General features: G+C 37.9%; 2 protein-coding genes across 4 annotated transcripts in view; both read left to right on the top strand.

Moving 5' to 3' along the window:
* Positions 1 to 5,228, top strand: part of hspg2 (heparan sulfate proteoglycan 2) — a 142,141-nt gene extending 136,913 nt beyond the window's left edge. For 2 of the 3 annotated variants that reach the window (XM_084720436.1, XM_084720434.1), the window contains 6 exons: positions 58 to 136; positions 474 to 521; positions 1,267 to 1,337; positions 2,220 to 2,303; positions 2,414 to 2,517; positions 3,930 to 5,228. In XM_084720436.1, coding sequence (XP_084576562.1) covers positions 58 to 136; positions 474 to 521; positions 1,267 to 1,337; positions 2,220 to 2,303; positions 2,414 to 2,517; positions 3,930 to 4,102 — 559 coding nt within the window. In that variant the 3' untranslated portion in view covers positions 4,103 to 5,228. The remainder of the gene's footprint in view (positions 1 to 57; positions 137 to 473; positions 522 to 1,266; positions 1,338 to 2,219; positions 2,304 to 2,413; positions 2,518 to 3,929) is intronic. The other variant, XM_084720435.1, reaches the window with a different exon arrangement.
* Positions 5,229 to 14,268: 9,040 nt separating this feature from the next.
* On the top strand, positions 14,269 to 22,521 carry muc5.7 (mucin5.7). The gene is made up of 11 exons (XM_084719944.1): positions 14,269 to 14,404; positions 14,494 to 14,524; positions 14,623 to 14,652; positions 14,726 to 14,897; positions 16,958 to 17,061; positions 17,146 to 17,317; positions 17,401 to 17,504; positions 19,146 to 19,326; positions 19,419 to 19,522; positions 20,293 to 20,464; positions 22,380 to 22,521. The coding sequence occupies exons 1-11, from the start codon at positions 14,390 to 14,392 to the stop codon at positions 22,489 to 22,491; spliced, it is 1,197 nt and encodes a 398-aa protein (XP_084576070.1). The 5' UTR covers positions 14,269 to 14,389; the 3' UTR covers positions 22,492 to 22,521.
* Positions 22,522 to 23,546: the final 1,025 nt, after the last annotated feature.

The following is a 23,546-nucleotide window of genomic DNA, read 5'->3' as shown; positions in this document are numbered from 1 at the left end:
CATATGGTGCATTGTTAGAATTTGGTGTAATGATTGTTATGTTTTTTTCTGTTTTAGTGCCCATGATGCACCAGAGACTATTGAGATGGAGATCAACACCGACTCCTCTGAGGGTCTGATCCTGTGGCAGGGGGTGGTGAGTCCTGGTCCTGTCTTGACTGAGCCATGGTTTAATCCAAATCTTAAACCTGAGACTCACATCCTTCCCCTTCATCATCCTCATCCTAACTTTGCTGCTGCACTTCAGCACCATTAATCACCATTATTACCACATCTGTACATAAGTGACACTCATTAATGTCAATAATAATAATACATCACTGACTCATTACAGCATTTTCTTGAGCATCATCATCAGTCTAATTCATGCTCGTGCCGCTGCTGGGCATGTTGGCTGTGAGCCCGGCCGGCTCAGTCTGACTCCACTAAATAAATGCATGTCGCTTCTCTAACTCACCCTCCATTTTCCTCAGGAGACCAATGGCGCACGCAATTTGCGAAAGGTGCATGCTAATAAAAAGGTATCCACTCAAACACAAGACACTCTGTTCTTATTTGGCATGTTTCATAATGTGTGCTTTCCATACAAATATGTATATCTGTGTTTATTTCTTATGTACGACCGCAATTCCAAAAAAAGTTCTGTTGTTGTGTAAAACATGAATAAAAACAGAATGCATTGATTCGCAAAAGCTTTTCAACCTATATTTAACTGAATACAGTACAAAGACAAGATATTTAATGTTCAAACTTATAAACTTGATTGTTTTTCATTACTGTTTTATTACTTTATTGTAGCACTGGTAACAATCTGGATGATCGTTTTCCTCTTTAGCCTGTGAATCGTGACATGCATGATTTCTGTAAACAGAAACTGTTTGTCAGTTTAAACATTAAATAATCTTGTCTTTGTGCTGCATTAATCATTTGAAAAGTATTTGCAAATCACTGCATACTGTTTTTATTTACGTGTTATGCAATCTCCTAACTTGAAATTAAGGTCGTATAGTTTCTGGAGGACCACATGATTTAAAATGAAAAATATGTTTGTATTGCACAATGTGCATGACGGCTTCCATTGTCACCATTTGTTATTTTGCATGGAAGGTTTTACATCACACTTTTACAAATACGATCTGTCTGCATTTCCCCTCATTGTTTTTGCTATGATAACACTTGGTGTGGAAGATTTCTGCAGGAATGCTGGTTCACAGTATTCAGTCACACAACATCTCGTTCCTCTGCTGACTAAACATTTATTTCCAGGAACTTGGAGAACACAGCAAAGGGAAGGACTTCATTAGCCTCGGTCTACAGAGTGGACACCTCGTCTTCAGGTGACTCAGCACTGCAACCCTGTAGTTTTCAGCTCATCTTAAAGGGATAGTTCAGATTATTTTAAGTGGGGTTATATGAGGTACTTATGCATAGTGTGTGACCTACAGTATGTAGCAGTCAAACTGCTCACAGTTTGGAGAAGCAAGTCAGCAACAAAAGGTATTTTTGTCACCTATAAAAAGGCCCACTTAAAAAAATATATATAATTTTAATATTTTCACCACTTTATTTTGCTGTCAGACAGCCTTTTCTCATAGAAAACTGCCCTTATACAAGCCAAATATCACTGTCTCCAAACCAACCAGACTCCATAGGTGAAATCAGTAATTTTACCATGCAGAGTGCAGGAAGTGCTGGTCTAATTCTGCCTTGATCTGTTATTTTATTTGTGTTGACTTCAGTGGTTTAAAACAATCATTCAGATTCACTGAAGTCACACAATATAACTTCCTGTCAGAAAAAAAAAGCTGTCTGACAGCAAGGTAAAGCGGTGAAAATACTCGAAATATAGCGTACCATCAACCAATTTTGATTTTGTGGCTAAAAACCTTTTGTTGCTGACCCTGTCCAAAGCAATTCTTTGCTCAGCTTCTATGCTGATACACCTCTCTGCCTCACCAAACTGAGGGTGTGCTGACTGGCATCTACAGTAGGTAATAGACTAACTATTGATAAGTACCTTCTACAACCGTAATTCAAATTAGTCAGGTCACATGGGAAAGCATTTTTAGAAGAGCTTGGTTAAATAGTATTTTGATGCCAAAACATATGTACTTCAACTACTACTTGATTGTTTTGGAAGCTACAAAGTTACATAAAAATCTCAAAGGGGCCAAACCTTTTATTGTTGTACTAATGCTGATGATTTGTATGATATCCAGTTACCAGCTGGGCAGCGGAGAGGCGCAGATCTTGTCCCGGAAGTCCATCAACGATGGGAGATGGCACAAGATCACAGCAGTCAGGTGTGATTGTGTATTACACCCTGTAGCCTTTTCTGTAAATTTCAGCCTGTGCATGTTCAGTGTTTGGTATTGAGCTGTGTTCGTCTCCTCATGTTGCTCATTTCTTGCAGGACTGGAAAAGATGGATACATCCAGATCGATGGAGGAGCCCCGCTACATGGGCAGTCTAAGGGCAAAAGCGTCATGGTCAACACCAAAGGCAGTATATACCTGGGTGAGTGGACTGTATGCAGCTTGGAGAGGTACAGGTCAGACAGTGTAGTTAGTAAAATGAATACAAACTTAACTTAGTTTTCCCTTTTTTGGTCTTGGGACACATTTAATCATTACTCATCCTCGTTTTTTTCACATCATCGCCAAATGAACTAATGTCTTACTTCCAGGGTATACAGCCCACTGAATCAGTAGTTTCTCCTGCTGGCCCCGACTCATGTTCCCACCCAGTCCATAAACTTTACACTGTGATGATGTCACTGATTTTTGAATCAGTGTTTTAGGCTCAAAGAAAGTTTAACTAATATAAATCAAACATGGTATCAAAAGTTCATAATAGATAGAGTAATCACCTTGTTTGCAGTTTCGGGTGTCCTGTTAAAAGTTTTGCAGACATCTCTTTTATAATGATGCTCTTTTGGGGAAAATGCTTTTGGATCACAGGGGAATTTTTTGCTGCAATACAACGAGTGACCACTGAGCAAAACAAGGCTAAGTCATGGCACCATAACCAGGTCTCATTATCATTATACATCCATGTCTAAAGGACTGTGTGGCTCGCTAATTTAACTGAAAACACTAGTGGCTAAACACACTAAAAACAGCCTTTTCAGACATCTCACTTTTTCATAAGACTAGTGCCACGACCTACTGTAGAATCACTTTATAACCTCTTGTAACAGACGTTTAAGCATTTCAGCCAGCAAACTAACAGTCACAAATTTAGCTAGCTAAGCTGTACTTGGGTACAGACACATCTTCTCTATCTTCATAACATGATCTTCATCATGGACCACGATGAAAATAGGTGCTTTCTTGGGTTTTATCTTCCAGTGTTTTCAGTTAAGTTAACTATCCACAAGGTCCTGATGTTGCACAAGTTTTCTTTTAGTAAATTTTGTCAATGTTAGGGCTCCATGTGAAAGAGATTAAGAATTTTACCTTGCTGACTTGATGTTCTGTTGTTTTATAGAAGTCTTATGAGGCAGGATAATCTTTCTAAACTGGGGAAAATAAGTTTTAGCAGTGATTTTTTTTTAAATATGTGCTAATCTGTTAGATTTTAAATAAATTTCTTGCCAAAAGAAAGACATGACATGACATGTAATGTTACATAACTTGCAAACACATAATACAATATGCCTTGTGTTTAAAATACATTAAAACTCACCTGGAACAAAACATGAATGTTTAAGCCCCATGTAGAACATGGGGTAGTGGTGTTCTTCAACCCAATAAAATAAAATTATCTGCCAAGGGTTTTTTTTTTCTCACCTCCTAACAGAGGAAAAACATTAAGGAACTTTTTTCCGCACTTACCTCTCACAGGTTTCAAGAAAATATCTGGGTTTTTTATTTAAACCTATCAGAGAACAAACTAGTTATCATTATGTGTGTGTTCTCATGTGACAGGCGGAGCCCCAGACATGGCTGCCATGACAGGAGGGAAGTTTTTGTCAGGAATGACCGGCTGCGTGAGGAACCTGGCGCTGATGAACGCCCGGCCGGGACAGCAGCCGGCCCAGGCCATCGACCTGCAAGCCCACGCGGCCCACGGCATCAACGTGCAGCCGTGCTCTTCATAGATCACAGCGCACGCGCGCACACACACGGAACACACACATACACACAAATGCACACACCTACACACACACACACAGAGACTATGGAGTGATGTCATACACACACAGAGAGAGACTTACACACAAAGAGGCTGACGACACAAACTTGGTGCTTTGCTGCTACCAAAAAAAAACAAAACAAGATGACACAACAGGATATGTTTCTCTGTGTGCAGTAAAACCAAAAAAGAGAGAAAAAATGATATTAACAAGTCTTCTCTTCCTCAGTGTTGTATTCTCAATGAAGGACTATTAACACAGGAGAACCAGTACAGTTTACATACTTCCAGCAGTAGTTTTAGCCATGAGAAGAGTAAGAGTAAAACATATTAGGCCTTCTACGATGGGTCAGATCCTATGGAGTTGGAGATGTTTTTACAGCACTGAATTTTTATTTATATACATATGAATATATATATATTATATTTGTGGGGGAAAACATGCAAACTAACCATAACTGCTCTTCAACTTTCCTAGAGTTTATTCTGGGTTCTAATACTGTGTGTCCAGGGCTTTTTATAGGCCTAACTGTATTAATACTTGAAGATGTTTAGGCCTTCTTTCTTCACTTCTGTAGAGGAACCTTTATTTTAATTTTTTTTTTTTTTGCGCGCACGCGAGCATGCTTACAGTCTTTTCGCAAATCGTTGGGAGAGGAGCGCACACGGTCACGGTCACATGCAGCTTCAGTACACAACTCAGGTCGTCAAAAATACAAATCAATAACCGCAAAATGTTACATGCGCTGCCGCTTTGACTCGGCTGATTTATTTCGCTTGGCAGGTCGTTCACAGCGCTGTCGTGTCTTCTTCTTCCGTGTCTGTATTTGTTCTTTTTTTTAATGAAAAAGAAAGAAACCTTGGTGCTAATGTCAGACATGAAGATGCAGCACATAGTCATATGGTTTCCTGTCTGTCACATGTAGAGATGTTTTCTTTTTTTTTTAGTAATTTGGTTACTTAGATGAATCTAAAACAGTATAGCGTCACATTTGTTGATATGCATGGCATTTGAGGCTCATTTTATAAGAATGTGGCATGATTTGTTGCCTCCACAGCCTTATTTGATTGAGTAGATCTCAAAAGAAAAACCGCTAACTGAGAAGGGTGTAATTTTTTATGTGTGATTGTTGAAGATGTTGTTTTATGTGTGAAACTATCTGCCAGTCAGGTAGATATCTCTATCAAGTAAGAATGAGTGTGTGTGCTAGTAAATATGTTGGTTATGTTTGTCTCAGCCCCTTCCATTTCTTATAGGTCACTCTACTTAAAGCCCTAGTATGGAATCAGGGGCCGTATTACAGAAACTTCCTAACATGTTGTATCTTAACTGTTTAGTAACCATGGTAATTAGGGTTAGAACAGGATTTAGGAAAAAAAGCCATTACAGATGAACAGTTCCGAGGTCAGTGTTCCCATCGAACATAACTTAAGATAGGAAATGTGTATTACACAAGCACCCTAACTACCCAAAATTAATAATTTAACCAAAAATTTAACCAAAAAAATCAATAATCTGACACAAAATGTGGATTTAAAAATGATTTTATTGTGCCTACAGAGTCTATGATCAGAAGTGCGTCCATAGCAACGGTCTGTTTTACATAGCAACGGTCTGTTTTACATAGCAACAGTCTGTTATACATAGAAACGGTCTGCTATACAGGCATAATAACAGACCTTAGAATGCCTTAACAGACCAATCAGAATGAAGTCTTTAACAAAGCCATGTAATAAACTCTCTCTTTTCACCTGGCGTAGTAGCTAACTTACTAACTACGTAATAGTAGCTAGTGGCGTTTTGTTAGCAAACAGTAGCTAATGATAGTGTTAGCTATCTTGTTGTGGTAAAACCAGTAGGATTAGTCCGAGCTGCTCATAAACGCACCAGAAAGATTCCAGGACGTCATGCCTGCTTTTTTTAAAAAATTTTTTTATTGTGATTTAGTCCCTCTGCTAACTTAAGATAGGAAATGTGCATTACACAAGCATCCTAACGTCCCAGAATCTTCAATAAACTCACCAAACCTTAGGATAACTGTTAAGCTGTTGTAATTTTCACTTTTTCATCTGTAGTAGTAGCTAACTTACTAACTAGCTAACGGTACCTAGTTGCAGTGTTCACTAAAAGTAGGTAACGGAAGTGTTAGCGAACAGTAGCTAATGATAGTGTTAGCTAACTTGTTTAATCATGGCTGCTTTTTTATTGTGATATAGGGATAAAAGCCATTACAGATGAACAGTTCCTATCCTTATTTTAAGATAGGAATTATGTTTTACACAAGCACCCTAACCTCCCAAAATCTTAAACAAGCTCTAAAACTTTAGGATAATTGTTTAGCTGTCCTAATTTTCACTTTGCCACCTGTAGTAGTAGCTAACTTACTAACTTACTTACAGGAGCTAATAATGATAATGTTCATTAAAAGCAGCTAACTGTTGTGTCAGAGAACAGTAGCTAACTGTAGCGTTAGCTAACTTATTTAATCATGACTGCTTGTTTGTTGTTTTTTTTTATTTTAGCACAATGGATGCCGGATACGACAGAGACTGGCTGCTATCTTAGCCCACTCTGGTTTATCTTCTGAGTTAGCATTGTTGTAAATTTCCCACAAAGAACATCTTTGGATTTCTCTGAAGATGTTACGAAACCTCTAATTCTTCTGACTCAAAGTTAAAGGAGATATCTGCTGTATATTTGCTGTCATAAATCAAAAAATGACCATGGTATGTTTGTAGAGATCAAGGAATCATGTTAAGTCGAAATACATGCTGCGGTGCCCAACTTTGAAATTTTATTGTGGGCTGGAATAACTGTTATTGTTTGCCTGTTTCACATTAATTAGAGTTCAAATTAATGCGAATGTTCACAGAATGACTAAGTGTCTGTTTAGGAGTTGTAAGAAATCACTAATCGTCTTGCAGAAGGTGTAGATGTTTGTAACGGTTAAATTGAGTAAAATGTTAATGGAGTCTGGCAGGCAGTGAGACAGGCAGCCACTGAACTCCAACTCCAGAGTGTGTATTTTTAGAGCAGTGGGATTTTGTTTTCGGGATAACAGGCTAAACTTTACATCGACAGACAATTGACAGTTATTAGAACAGAAATATGATGACAAAAGATAAGATATAAATCCTAAAAATAGTTAGGAATTGTTTCTGTAATACCAAACTGGGAGAAATCCTTCCTATCTTAAGACCGGAAGTTTCTGTAATACTGTCCCAGGTGTGTGTGCGTGTGTGTTTATGTGTGTTAGTATGTGTGCGTGCATCATCATCCATATCCTCAGGAGGGTCAACCCAGAACTGCCTCAAGATGTTACTTAATTTTCAGGTTTGGTAGCTTTAGCGACACTTCAGTAAGCTATAAACCTCTGAAGGCTCTGTGGCTCTGTGGGTTGTTTCCTCTGCAGAGGGAGATTCATCAGACGGCAGTCAGTCGGGACACGGTCGGGACAGTGTTCGGTCGCGTGGGGTGGGAGGGGAGGTGCAGTGGAAGCCTCCTGCAGGTGCTGTGACCAGTAGTGTAGCTCTAAATAAAGAAGCATGCTCGCCCACCTTTTAGTCGACCACAACACAAAACCACGACGGCACGATCACTTTGGGGTTCACAAACCTTTTTTTTTTCTCTCGTTTTTTTTGTAAGCTTAAAAATATTTGTATTAATATCCTAAAAATGAGCACTATCCTTTCTCTTTTAGAGTTGCTTCATTTTTATTTATTTTATGTTAATTTTCCCTCTTTTTCATCGCTTTTGATTCTGCTGTTTTAGAGCAACCACAGAAGCTTGCTATTTTCTTTCCTGGTTATTGTGTATTGCCTCCCACATCCCCTTGTTTTTCCCCTCATGTTTGAGTTTTGATTACAGCCCCCCTGGTAAGTTCTTCAGAAATCCTCAATCAAGTTCCAGCAAAAGGTTTTTTTAATGTACCAGACTGGAACTTCCTGGTCAAATGGTTGGAAACTGGTCTTATTTTTCAAAAGAAAAACAAAAAAAAAGTCTTAGACTCCCAGTGCAAAGAATGAATTATGTGTCTACACAGAAAGGTGTCACTGCTGTGGTCCAGGTTTAGGACACTGAAGCAGAGAATGACGGTGTGTGTATCTGCTCTTAAACTGGATTGTCATATATACACTGTACACTCACTCCCAATGCAAAGTTGTCAACAAACTGCCACTGCTTTTTATTTTTTGGTTGTTTTCAGGCCATTGCAAAAACATGAAAGGTGCACTTTTAGCAACGATGGAAATTTTTATTTTTAAATGTTCTGAACATTTCACTGTTTCACCTCTGACTGGCACAAAAAAAAAAAAGCGGATAACTCGGCTTAAATGAATGAAATTGTTACCAGATGAGATATTGTCCATGTCAGGACGACCTGACATCCATTTCCAGTGTTGAACAGACGCTCCCCCTGCCCTTGGTGTTTCTTAATTAAAAACAAAATTCATGTGCTATTTGTAATCTCGTGAGTTTTCTTTTTTCTTTTTTTTTTTGTCATTCTGTATTGCTGTTTGTGTTCCTCCGCTCTACACGCCGGGAGCAATTTCACACCAAATCACTTCGTTGTTCCTGAATAATCCATTGTACAGGTAACGCCGTGAGGTTAGTCAGGCCCCTGAAAAGAGGCAGATTACACCGTCTATTAACAAAGTTAAGACTCTATGTTCCCTTGCAGAGGTTACACCCAAATCAGGTTTCTATAATAAACCTGTCCCATGGGTCAGATACTCTCATCTTACACAGCCAACTGTATTTATTTCTAAAATTATCTTGGTTGTGTTAAGGACCTCATGTAAATTGAATGTGCAGTATAAGCAAAAAAAGACGTTTAAGTGGGTTGTCGATGCTAATTATATATAATATATAGTAGCAAGGGAGGAGTCACACACAGAGAACAAAGAAGGTTCAGACTGGAGTCTTGATTTTAAATATTTCCATTAAGTTCATTACAGGGCTGTAGACAGGGGAAAATGTGCAGGAGTGCAAAAGTGCAAATGTTTTAGTCCAAGTGCAAAATGAAGCATGCGTGATGAGTCACCACATTCAAAGGTCCGGTGTGTAAGACGGAAGGGGGGTTTATTTGCAGAATATTGCAAAAATGGAATATGATTTTCACACAAATTGCTCCTACCAAAATACCTCATCCCTGCAGCACTCTTACCGCCAGCAGATCACGTGCTCATACACACACCAACAAACAAATGTTAACTTGTGTAGAAAGAAAGACGGACTCACAAACAGATCGAGGGCTTGAGTGTAGAGTTTTGAGGTGGAAGATAAATCTGCACTCACAGTGAAGTGCAATTTTATCCACATTTTCACCACAGTGATCAAGAACTGTCATGTCAGTCTCACAGAATGCAAAACCCAAAACAGAGTGACCGTCTGAAACATGTCTTGCAATAATGAATTTAATATCAGTACAATGTGTTGCACTTTTATGTTCAGTAGTCCTAAATCTAAGCTGTCTCCTTGTATTTTATACATATAGAAATCTGGTACAAGTAAGAAGGTAGACAACATTACAGAACTTTTTTCTTTCTTTTTTTTTGGGTTACAAAGTTTTGTAGTGACCTGACATGCTGGTGATTGGCTTCATGTGCGTTTAATCAAGTTCTGGATCATTGACTAGGTGCACCTGTAGAGAAGCCTTTAAATGGGTTGACTCATAGCGCGTGCTTCATTTTGCACTGAGGAGAGTCCATCGTGGACTGAAACTTCTCAATCTTACAGGTTTTTCATCGTCTTTACAGCCCTGCAGTTAATTTGTGAATAAAGTGTGTGAGCTCTCTCTTGCTGCATTGTGACTTTTTTTTCCAGACTAATGATATGATACAGATAATGTCATATTTTTGGAAATGTAGTAGTTAGATTTGACTGCAGCTACTCATGACACAACGCAAAAACAAACAATTCATGAACTACTGTTGACTCCTGACAGCAGGGTGCAGTTATGTAAGCAGATTAGAGGGACCCCTTCAGGGCCACAGGGGGGGTTTACCTGAATGTTAGAGATAATCATCTGTCAGCGAGACACAGGTGGGTTTGTGGTGGCTCAGTTTTCCTGCTCACATTATGGTTCCTCTGTAAGAAAATGTCACTTCATCTGGGGTCCTTTGTTTATCCTCAGTCACAGACGACATTTAGCTTCACAGATCTGCCATCCTTCACAAAGGTGAGGCCTTCTTACTGTAGTTCTTTGATAAAATGTCTAATTTCTTCTAATTTATCCACAGAAAATAATTGAATCATCATTCTCACACAACCAAGCTTCACACAAACGTTTATATTATAAATAAATAATCAACTTTTAAGACAATAACATTCAGATGAGATGCTAGAAAGCTTCTTATGGTGTATTTTTTGTAGTTTTTTTTAGTTTTGTTGTTGGTAGGAAAGGCGTGCGTCTCTTTCTCTATCACTGTTTTGTACTGTATCATACTCTTCTTCTTATTGTGTTGTGCGTTTTTCACTCGTCCCACTGCACTTTTAGATTTATCACTCTTGATAAAGACACCTGCTAAATGACCAGTCATATCGTCATCTGAAAGAAGAGCATGACTGAGGCCGAACTGTTTTGTTCCCTCGGTTGCATTTCATTTGACCGTTCACTCAGTCAGTTTGTTGTTTTGACAGGAGCCTCCCAACATGCACCTCTAAATTCACAACATATCCTCCAAGATACCCTGACTGTCCACTTTAAATATGATGTGGTAAATTTGCAGAGCACATCTTTTAGATGTCGGGGGCTTAATAAATGCCTAAAATGTGATAAGATAAGATAGAACTTTATTAATCCTGAAGGGAATTCTTGTGCCAGACTGACTTAGGTTAATTAGAAATGCTATTTATTAGCATTAACCCTGATAACAAGTCTCCTATTCTACCCTTAATGTCCTCATGAGTGTCCTCTAGCCTGAGTAGCATCCATGTTGTTTCCACTTTAGGACTGAAAAGCTCATGAAGCAAATTCAGAATAAAAACTTCCCATCTGAGAAACTGGGACCATCCAAGGAGGAAATGAGAACACTATTATTTAACAGAAAGTCTGTGTCACAAACTAGAGTTGTGATGTTTGAAAGGTATGGGTGAATTGCATTATGGGAAGTGTAGGATCCACGGATTCTGCAGCCTGTTAATAACTAAAAATCAGGATATCTCGTTCTCTTTTGATTTTGATCATTATTTTGTGGATTTGTAAGTCCACCTTAAGGGTGCTAAATCTCTAGAGTAACCCCTAAAAACACAATCCTGACTTTTCAAGCATTTCTAGGCTGAAAGTATCACAGCAGCAGGCCTGATGGTTGCATTCAGGAAACCCGTACATGACATAATGAATTAAAATCATCTCACTGACTTCCTGTCTTCAACACAGCTGAATTACTGCATGTGAAATATCTGGGACGTTGTGTGTCTTTGTGTCAGCAGCGATACTTTAATTCATTCCCAGTAGACATAAGATCCCATCAGAAATGATGCCGACATTCAGCGCATAATTGAAAATAAACACGATTTGAACGTAATACTTATGCAACTCTTGAATCATTCTTTATTTTAGATGTGATATCAAATCTCCATCACAGTGAGGCCCTGCGGTCACTTCCTCTCAGAAATGCATCACTCTCTGGGTGTGCTGTGTCACAGTGTCGTGCACATAGCAGTTATTCTACACCAGTCCTGGTTATTTTATACCTTTAGTGACATTTAACAGTGGGCCCTTGGGACTTGGAGTTTGGTCAACACCTCAATTGTTTTCTGCAGAAACTCAATAGTCACTTTCAGCAGGTATAAGCCCAGAGTATAACTACCTGCCCAAGGCGTGATAAGGGCCGACTCTGGGCTGCGACACTCCGACCTGCGACCTTTTCAGGTGAATGACAGTGAGACACGAGTCTTCAAGTCTGGTGTCAGAAAACGGAAACAAGTTCAACAAATCGTTTTAGTTTACTGGTGCAGTGAAAACTGTTCAGCCAGCACTTCACCAAAGAAAAATAAATAAATAAATAAAAATGTTTGCCACTGAAAGAAAAGGTCAACGTGAACCCTCCCTCTACATGGCTCCGAGTATAAAGTCCAGGGCTGCACCTAACTTTTTCAAGTAATCTAACTACTTTTTTTTTTTTTTTGATTAGTCGATTAATCTACTTATTCTACATTATATTTACTATTTCAATATAGGGTTGATTAACTGAGTAACAACTAATCAACCTAAACTAAATGTTAATATTTTAATATTTTATTCAATCACCTAATCATCATCATCTAATTTCCACAACTTAAAATAGTCATGATTTGTTTCTTCACTGGATTAATATGTCATTAAGATAACTGGCAAATATATTGTATGTATTTTCACTGAAGTCTCTTTTAGTTCATGTTTTCTATGTTAATTCATTCAGCAGATGCAGGACTGAATTTATTAGGTGACCTAATACATATTAAATTAGAGGAGCAAAGAGACATTATTCTTTCTGTATTTGTTCAACCGACACAGTTATTTCTCACAGTTATGTCCCATTTTCTAACCCAATATCTTTTGGTAATATAACTGTAGATCCTTTAAAGCATTAAGTGGATTTAATATTGGCACACAATTATCAGTTATTTCTCCACATCCTCTTTTTTTTTTGTTTTAATTTGTACTTAAACTAAATTTTATGAACTAAACCCCACCACCGTCCCCTTTACTGGACAACACTGAACAAAAAGTTTTATAAATTGGAAGATTCTGTTTTGCATTGAAAATAGGAAATATTTACAGTAAAAAATCCTTCAGCTGAAGGGAATAATCTTAATTTGCAGTGCTGCATTCATGTTTCTTGATGTGTTAATCTTACTGCAGTTCACAGTACTAGAATATTATACATGCATTATATTATAGTAAATTATAATAATATTATAATATGAAAATAAAGTACTTATGTAAAAATGTACTTGGATAAGAGTAAAAAGTAGAACTGTTAATTTTACTGAGTTACATTTTTGAAAGAAAAATATCTGTTTTCATTGCATTATTTGTGCTTTATTGAATAACGTATTTCGATATTTAAAAACCTGAAGAGTGTCATCGAGTCACTGCGTCTTTCTTTCTAAATTTCAGGGTTTGTGATTAAATCCTTTTGCCCTCAAACCATCATGAAGTCTTGACTTACACAGGCGTGTATCACATGTTCATTTAACACCACACACTGGAGGATTTAACACTCGACATCGGTGACAAGGCAGAAGCTTCGTCACAAAAAGAAAGTAGGATAACCTATTTATAATGGAATATAACACAGGCAGAGACACTGAAAGCTTTGTTTCGGTGAATCACTGGCCCACCTTCATATTAGAGCAGTTTAAAGGTTATGTTAACATTTTTTCAGATTTGTTTTATAACAATATTCACATGCACGTGCACTGAAACAGCATTTGGTTGCAGTGATCATCATTAAAAGGTCTCTTCTTAATGCACTTGCAATGTAAGTGATGAGGGACAAAGTGATGTGCAAAATGTTTCTCTGAAGCCAATAAAAAGTAACATGTTAAATCAAGTTTATTTGTCACAGACACACTGGAACAGATTTCTCTACTTTTCACAGCACTATTACTGTAAAATGAAGACGTGCTTTCTGTATATGTATACAGTAAGTTGCTGTATAGTTATAGTTGTTGGGAGAATTTTACAGTCAATATATTATTACTGTAAATCTCAATAGTCATTTTTACAGGATTATTTTTCCAGATGTCACATAATAATCTGCTTTTGCTGTTTGCACATTTTGCATTATTTAAAATACAAACGGTTTCTTATTTTGTTATCAAGAAGGCAGAAGAGTCCAGAGCGACTAAATTGCTCACTTTCTTCAGCCTTTGACTCCAACAAGGTAACATAAGTCTTTTTTTGAAGTGCATGTTAGTTTAGCACAGCTCCACAGAGGAGGATGAGGAGGAGACGTGAACTTCCATAGAGGATCAGTGGGTTTTGTGGTGCTCCTTACGTCACATGTTGGTGATGACTGAGGAGAGACACTGTGAGGCTCGACCTCTGTGGGAGGAGCAGGACTGCAGGGATGTTGATACACCCGCAGGACGTCCAAGCCTATTGGTCGGATGCTGAATCCCCACCTTACACCTGCCTCCAGTGACCAGACTCTTCTTCACATGTTGGAGAACAACTTAGTCAGTCACATCTGAAGGACGTTTTATTTCCCTTTCACATGTGGATTTGATTTATTTTCTCTTCTCAAGATTACTGGATTAAACATGTTGGTCTTTCAGGTACTGTGAGTTTGAACATTAACTGATTAAAGTTGTGTATTTCATCATGATGTGTAGTAGTGATTTTCTCTTGAACTTTGTCATTTTAGAGATTTGCTGTTTGGTGTTTTCTAGCATCAGGTAATAAAATTAATGATTGCTTTATTTCTTATCATAGAAACAACAACAACAAAAAAAAACTCAATTTATAACTGATTGAAGGTTTCCTCTTCCTCCAGATGTTTGGTTCTTTGCTTCTGCATTGGAAAGTAAGTAATTCTTCTGACAAATGAAGCATTAATGCAGCACAGATTGTGAAGATCTAACTTTCCCCTCCTGCAGCCTGTCAGACGGCCTGGTTCGATGAGGGCGACGTCTCCAGAGACGGGGACTCGGAGCTCTTGAGTGACTTGAGAAGGAAGCACTGGGAGAGGATCTGCTCCAACCCTGTGAACCTGGAGGCTCAGACGGTTTCTGGAGTCAAGTCGCAGCACACCAGGAACACGTTCCGCATGTAAAGACTTGTAAAGACATACTTTGGACCTGAAACAAATCAAATTTACAGAGCTTTGAGAAATTCTCTGACAGTGTATCTGTTTACATGATTTTTAATACAACAAGGACAATAAATAAAAAAACAAAATACACTTGAAACAAAAAATAGAATATAACAAACTAAAAACTATAGAATCTATATTATAAGACACAAAGAGAATAAAACAACCTAAAATGTCATATTAATAGCACTGATGGATGAAGGACTTCTTTAATACATTTTTAGTTGCCACTGGGACTCTGTAGCGCCTCCCAGAGCTTAGAGGCTCAAACTGACTGGAGGGAGGATGGGAGCTATCTGACAGGATGCTCCTCGCCGTCTCCTTTGTCCTCTCTGTACGTAAAGTTGAAAGGTTAAAACACTTTCCACAATAGTTTTGTAAACAAGCTCCAAAATCTGCTGACTGACACCGAAACCGAAGAGTTTCCTTTGTGTAAAAATCTGGACCTTGGAAAAAACCAGGAATGACGCGTTCAAGAATCTCCGGGAGCGGGAAGGGACATGGGGCAATAAAAGATCTAGTAAATAACTTAGGACAAAGTCTCTCAGGGATTTGTAAGAAAACAATAACAACTTTAAATCAATTCTGAAAGCAACAGTTAGTCTAATCGTCCAGTTATGAGGGCATAAATAACAGATTTGGCACAAAGAAATGGTTTAATCCTCGACGTTTTAATGAGATGATTCAACACGTTTGTCTAAGAGGTTTTGGTTTAAAAATTGCCAACGAGGTTTCTGCAGTGCTGAGTTACTGAATGGGACAGAGAACCAAGAACGTTTGATAATTATCTGCACTTTCTTGACCTGTGATATCGGTGTTTAATCAGCCTTTAGCTGCAGGAAATGTTGTGACATCCACGTAATAAAATTTAAAAACCATGTATGTGCCTAATAATACACAATTTGAGTTGTTGTAGCCCTAGCAACTAGTAGATAGTGGCTAATATAAATTCTCTACTGATCCTCTATTTCAGCCAGTCCTAAACTTAAAGGAATAGTTCACTCAAAAATGAAAATTCAGTCATTATCTTCTCACCTTCATGCTGATTGAAGGTTGGGTTTAGTTTTTTAGTCCTGCTGGAGCTCCACAGGAAAACAGTGTTGCAGAATCACCCAAACAATGTAAAAGAACATAAAATGCCTCCATACTGCTCGTCTGGTGTAATCCAAATCTCCTAAATGTCATTTACACCATGTTTTTAGTCTAAATCTTCACTGTAGCTTGGAGACATGTTCACAACACTTTAGGTTATGGGGGCGTTGTTTGTTTTTTAATGTTTGAAAACTGGTCACCATTCACTTACATCATTCTGAGATTCTGCAATGCTGTTTTGTTGACTAAAAAAAAACTAAACCTGATCTCCATTCAGCCCGAGGGCGAGTAGATAATGCATGAATTTTCATTTTTTTGGGTGAACTATCCCTTTAAGAATGCCACAGCCAAATCTGAAAATCTTCTGCGCCCACCCAAACATTTAATCGCAACTCTGATCAGCACACAAGACTGATTACATGACGAGATATACGATACGTTCTGGTGTCGACATGAAAGGTCACCAAATACGCTGCAACACCTGTTAAACTATCAGATAAATGAAGGATAACAAGCGATTTAAAACCCATGGATTTGCTTTTTTAGTTCTTTTCTAATCAATCATAAATATTTATGGTCACTTCAAGCTTAAAAATGTTTTATTCATTCATTTTTCATGACCTCTCACAGCCCACTCTGCTCCATGTGATCGTATCCAAACCAGCTCAAGAACAAAACAAATGCTCACATTTAGCACACGCCGGAAACATTTGTTTACAGTATCACACACTGAACTTTAAAGGCTGTAATCTGATGAGCTGATGTGAGGAGGTGTGTGGTGGAAATACATCATCCAGGCGTCAGGTGTGCAGAGGATCATGTACATTAACTAAGATGAAATGAACAGCAGAATATTTAGACTTATATATATTTGTCTTGGTGGTTAACCTCTGTCTTGGTGTCTTGGGATGGTTGTGTTTTACAGTTTCAGTGCATCTGGAGGCCTTTTATGCCTCAACTCAGAACAGAAATGGAGACCGTGTGAAGATTACAAAGTCAAGTTCACCTGCACGGGACAGTTCTGCTCAGGTGTGTAATCACAGCACAAATTTCACATATATATAAACACTGAGTTCTCAGATATTTGGGTTTTTGGTTCCTTGTTGTTTCCAGATTGCAGGACGCGCTGGTTTGATCACGATGACCCGACAGGAAACGGAGACTACGAGGTCCTCAGTGACCTCCTGAACATTTACCCGAGAGAAATCTGTCCTCGGCCAATAGCCATCGAGGTCCAGACCGTCTCTGGGGAACCTGCCTCCAACACCTCCGATGTTATTTTAAAGTGAGATCAGTCGAAATAATTGAATCAGCTGAGGAGGAAGGGCTGACACCTTCCTCATCACCTTCCTCTGCTCTGTGTTGCAGCTATGATGCCACCTATGGGTTTGCTTGTGTAAATGCAGATCAGGGGAACAGGAGCTGTGAGGATTACAGGGTCAGATTTACATGTCCGAAAGACTACTGTCAAGGTATGTATCTAGTTTTTTACTCTGCACATCGAGTTCCCTGCTTTTATGAAATATTACAAATGTCCACAGCCAATTTCATTCATCAACCAGTGATGGCGGCTGCAAATCAGCTTAAAGACACACTATATCCATAAAATATAACATTTATTTTTCCTACTGAACAGTGTTTATCTTCATAGCCACACCGTTGTTTGATAAATAAAAAATCCCTATGCATATCTGTGAAAGCAACAGTGATGGGAAGTAACAACAATTATATGTTGCTACTCAAGCACAGTACTTAAGTACAGTTTAGGGGTACTTGAGTATTTCCCTTTTCTTCTACTTTACACTTCTGCTCCACTACAGTTTAGAAGGAAATATGGTATTCATTTGATAACATATGGATTTAGATTCATAGTAAAAAAATATAATCAATAAATACTTTAAACTAACTATTATTACAGGTTAAGATAAGATTATACACACATTTTATTTTTTTTAAATTATTAAAATTATCTTCCAACTTGACCAGCTGCAGCATTTAAGTCATTCTATTATGGCCAAAAATAATAATGTTATTATTGTGACATTTATAGAAATTTTTTTGGGAAAAAATAAAATAATGCTCTCCTTCAGTCAAATTCATATTTAACTTTGTTTATTGTGTCTTTTTGTCCCTTCTTTTGGCAAACTAATTGCATTTAAAGCACATATTGGATTATGTACATGATATTATCATATGTGTGTTAACATAATAACAATATTTCATTTTTATCTTAAATCCTGGTATATCATGACACCAGTAGTTCATACATAAAAAACTTCGTACCTTCGATACTTTAATACTTTTGTACTTTTACTTTCATATGTTGAATGCCGGATTTCTGCACTTTAGTATTGTTACTTTTAGTTACAGTATAGCAGCTACAAGGAAATTTTTTATTGTGTTGATTTTAGCCCCTGTGGACAAAAACAATAATGTTTCCACAGACATAACTACAGAATATAATGTCAGAAATGTAATGCTCACAGAAAAACCTTCTCATGCTTCTTTTTAACTGGCTAATGTGCGGGATGGTAATGAAGCTTTGCCTGGTCTTCTGGTCTGCATTCATTGAAGGTAGAATATGTGGCACGGTTTGTAAACACACCAAAGAACGAAGCAGTGAATCAGAGAAATAAAACTTTTTTTCTGATTGTTTCACAGCGGTTACAAATGTATATCCAGAAGCATCTCAGACACAACAAAATATGAGAAAATAAGAAAAGGGTCTGTGCAGATACAGACATCATTACACACTTTTAGTGCATCATAAGTGATGATTTATGGGGATTATGTTTAAATGAGTCCATTACATTCAAATGAAAATGCTGCAGGATGATTATATCAGCAGGCATTAAGAATAACTATATAAATAGTCAGTCTCCTTTCTGTTGGTGTTATTAACTTTTGTAGGTCATATAGCTGCATCAGTGTTAGATTGAGACTGTTCTCTAACCAGTTAAAAACTTCTTGTAGTAAGTTTAAAGGACCAGAGTGCAGGATTTAGTGTCATCTTGCAGATTCAAACACCTTGCCAGTACATGACAGGAAAACTTTCTTGTTTTCGCTGGAATTCAGTTTTAGCAAACATGTTTCCATTTGTAATTTCCCCTCAGTGTCTGAGCGGTGTCGAACACGCTGGCTGAACAGTGGTAACTCGTCAGACGAGGGTGATGTGGAGTCCATACCTCAGCTACTGAAAACATTCCCAGGTCAAGTCTGCAGAAACCCGATCAGCATTGAGGCAAAGACAACAAGTGGAATATCTGCCAAACACACTGGAGACACCTTCCTCTCGTACGCACTTTGTTTTTGTTTTTTTCATCAAACAGGTTTAATGCAACCATCCATAATGAGTGCCTTCATCTGCTCTGTTCTTTACATTCCAGCTATGATGTTACTTTCGGGTTTGCATGCATCAATGAAAACCAGAAGAGTAAACAATGTGAGGATTATCAAGTGATACTCACCTGTCCCTCAGATTTCTGCCAGGGTAAGTTTTCATGTTATTATTACACTTTACAACAAACAAATGAAGAACTAACTGCTAGTGAACCATTAGTTTGTACCCAATAACATTTTATAGAGGTACTAATGATTAATTAATGATTAGTTAATGAAAAGAATCGAGTGAGGAAGCTGTCATGAACAAGTTGATGCGTAATACTGAGTAGTTACTAAGTAGTTTATTACATTATGACTTATCTTATGATTTCTTACCCTTTTTGTGTCCCTTCAAGTGATGTTTACTACTGAGTAGTTGATGAATATTGAGTCATTAATTAATCATTACTTGTCCATTAACTAATTGGTTACTAAGTGATTACTATGCAGTAATTGACCAACACACAAGTAACGTGTGACGTCACATCACATTACATCAATATGACTGAAATAAATAATTATCCTTTCCTATCATATTCTTCATTTTCAACTAATCCCTGGTTCATTCCTCTTTTGTTTCTTCATTGACTGATCATTAGCAACTCTATAAATCTGATTAGGTTCCTCATTAACTAACTAGCAGTTAGTTCCTGTTTTGTTCCACATTTGTTCCGTGCTAACAAGTAAATTTTTGTGTACCTTATTTTAAAGTGTCTTGAGTGTTTTGAGGTTTTAGAAAACATATAAAATGTGGATGGCCTTATAGATGTACAAAATAATGAAAAACAAACATCACAACCTGTAAAATCAGAGTAAAACATCTGAATCTGATGTGTCTCTGTATGCATATGAATGTTAATGTTTGTCACTGTTTGACAGGTTGCAGGACACGCTGGTTCAACGTGGACAATCCCTCGGGGCAGGGGGATTACGAGACCTTCGTACGGGTGCAGAGGCTATATCCCAGTCAGGTCTGCTCCCAGGCTGTGGCCATTGAAGCCATGACGGTTTCTGGTGTCCCTGCGCACGAGACTGGGGACGTCTTTCAAGTGTGAGTTGCAGGACAGACGATGATGCTGCAGAGGGTTGATAGATAAACAAAAACTTGCATAACAGAGTGTCTGCAGAGGCACATAAAAACAAGAAAGTGGAAATTTTATGGTGATGATATTAGTGACATTACATATAAATTCTTGCCATACTCTAGACCTACAGAGAAAAATAACTTGCCAGAGTACTTTTGTGTCACCAAAAATGAAAATCTTTTGCACATGATTGCTTGCATGGGTCATGTTGTCCAGAGGGTGCATTGCCTACTGTACATCTACCTTGAATATATTAACTCTGCCTTCATTACATAGCCTAGTCTATGACTCATAATCTGTAGGTTAATAACCGGAGAGACAGATGCAACTTCCACGTTACAGATCAGCAGCCTGAAAACAATAAACACTGCCTTGTGTAGGCTGCAGTACATCATGTTTCAACATGCAACTAATGAACCAGCAAACTAGGTCAATGTTTTGGATGCTTACATCCAAACGATAAAAATACATAGCCTTTTTAAAATAACAAACTCTGTGGCTTAACCTTTTTCTCTAAAGTAGTGATTGCAACACAGGAAACAAAGTTTTTTTAAGTGCATGTCAGATAGTTCTGGGGATGAGGACGAGTAGTACACCTCCGAGGTTAAAAAGTCTCTCCACAGACGCACTGGATGATGTTGGAGCATCGGCACAGTTTGCATTGGTTCATGGACCTCACTGACCTCCTTGATTATGTGGTATTGTATCTTGCAGTGATGCACAGGTCGACAGACCCTGCAGGTTGTGGGTCAACTCACTCAGGCCTCTGCTTTATAACTTGACAAATCTATAGTATTAACAGCCTATAAAATCATTGCTTTGCTCCTTCTCTCCCCCATCTGTCACTCCTTCTCTCTCTCAAATACACACACATGCTGCCGCAGCAGTGCGCACAGTAACCAGCATATCCAGTGCGCTCTCAGCTCAGCTAGGCAGCACTTCCTGGAATCCTGTAGACTCCCAAAAAAACAAGGCTAAAAAAATACAATATAGACCTTACCAATGAATTTTACCAGAATAGTCGCCTCTGTACCTTTGTGTGTAGATGTGAGGGATGAATCATTTGTGTGTGTGTATGTTTGAGACAGAGAGAGAAATGAAAAGTTACTTGTTTTAATGCTATCGATCAGCCTGCAGGCTCATCTGTGGATAGACGCTAACAGTTTTGCTGTTTGTGTGAGTTCAGATTCTCCAGTAGTTCTCGCAGTATTCAGTCACTTATTGGGCATAATAATTGGGATATGAAAATGCTCCTGCTGGTATCCTGATTATTAATTTGTGTATGAACAAAACCTCTATTGTACATGTGAACCTCAAAAATATCAAAAAAGATGTCTGCACACCTGAAAGTATGACAGGTGCCTCAGAGGAAGATTCAACTTGAAGAAAACTAGAAAAACTAGTTTATCATATACTGTATATGGTATACCTGATAGCTGTATATACTATAAACAGCAGATATTTAATAAACAGCAGAAAGTGAGTTTTTCTAGTATTCTTTTTCATGAACCATTTCAAATTTTTAACTGTAATGGACTGCTTATTTCAAAATATGAAGAAATAACTGATTAGGACTATTTGAATTGTCGCATCACTCATTACAACCAAAAAGTAATCTGCATACTCAAATGTGTTTTTTTTACTCCTGTGCAGCGAACTGTTTATCCTCGTTTCCAGTCTTTATGCTATGCTACGCTAATGTGCTGCTGGTTGTACCTGTATTGTCTAAAATGTCAAACTATTTCTTTAAATTGTACTCTAGTGACTCAGTGTTGCATTTTCATTTTCACAGGCTGAGCATTTCTCTTCATAATGAGTAAAAAATATCCACGTGTAAAGTTGGTGGTCTCTTTAATACTTTTCTTATTATATATTTTGCAGATATGACGCTTCTCGTGGATTTTCCTGTGTGAACGCAGAGCAGCCTGCTGGAAATCGCTGTCAAGACTACAAGGTCCGCTTCACATGTCCACTGTCTTTCTGCTCAGCGTGAGCTACGACATTTTTAGGGGATTTACTGTCAGTGCAGCAACCTGTATCATATTCTGTATAGTCTGTTGTGTTTAGTAGGATTTCATATTTAGTAAAACAATTTAGTCTCATTCTCAGGACTTGGAGAAGAGAGCAAACACACATGTCTCATATCGGGTATTCTCTTGGTGCATCTTTACAATGTTAATAAATATATGTTGTCATAAAAAGAAAAGAATGTCATGTAATCTGTGTGGTCATTTCAGTCTTCACACATCTGTGGATAAGAGACAGAGTGTCTTTGGGTGCAGGATGCATTATGCAGATTCATTTTGTGTGCATGGAAATTGCACATGTAGGTGCATTTTCAGATCCAGACTTAAGAGAGCAGAATGGACTGGTTGCACAGTAGACATTTTGACTTGTCAAAGCAGGAAAAACACAGGTGGACTTCATGGAACTGAGCTGTCATTTCTGTTAAGTGTCCTCATATGACTGAGGCTGAACCAGGACAACAGAAGGACCTCCCTGCAGTGGAATGCATCAATCGTTAACAACTCTTTTTTTCTGGCATGACATGTCAAAATGTTTGCCATGTGACTAATCCTTTGTGATTTCATAACACCTGAGTATCAACATACAGCTTTATGGTTGACACCAAAAAAAAAAAAAACAAGGATTAATGTTGTTAGTGTAAGCATCACTTGATCTGACTCATTCACAGAGGAGTGTCTGTATGTGGACAAAAGACATTTTTATATTAAACATGAACGTCCCTCCTCCAGATCAATCTTGTGTAACTTTACCCTTGCACTCCTCTCAGATGTACGGGGTATAATGTTTTATTGTTTCCCTCATCATCTACAGTGAGTCTACAATGTATTTTACAGTGTGTTTGAGAGATTATTATATTTGTAATTATATATTATCTTGTCTTAGACTGACTGTCATCAATTCTGGAATTTATGAATTTATTGCGCTCTGCAAATAGAAATGAGAACATCATGTATTAATCTGAAAATTCATATAAATAAATGCATAGGCTCTTACAGAAAATGGCAGATAATTAAATAGTGT

This window comes from Lutjanus erythropterus, chromosome 6, assembly GCF_056507025.1.
Source record: "Lutjanus erythropterus isolate fLutEry1 chromosome 6, fLutEry1.hap2, whole genome shotgun sequence".
Taxonomy (NCBI): Eukaryota; Metazoa; Chordata; class Actinopteri; order Lutjaniformes; family Lutjanidae; genus Lutjanus; species Lutjanus erythropterus.
Note: the sequence above shows the minus strand (reverse complement) of the source record. Positions and strands in the feature narration are given on the sequence as shown.

Excerpts from the sequence above, each read along its gene's own strand:
- muc5.7 (XM_084719944.1), top strand. Across the intron at positions 14,653-14,725 it reads CTTTGCTTCTGCATTGGAAA|CCTGTCAGACGGCCTGGTTC; the intron begins GTAAGTAATTCT and ends CCCCTCCTGCAG. Across the intron at positions 17,505-19,145 it reads TCCGAAAGACTACTGTCAAG|TGTCTGAGCGGTGTCGAACA; the intron begins GTATGTATCTAG and ends ATTTCCCCTCAG.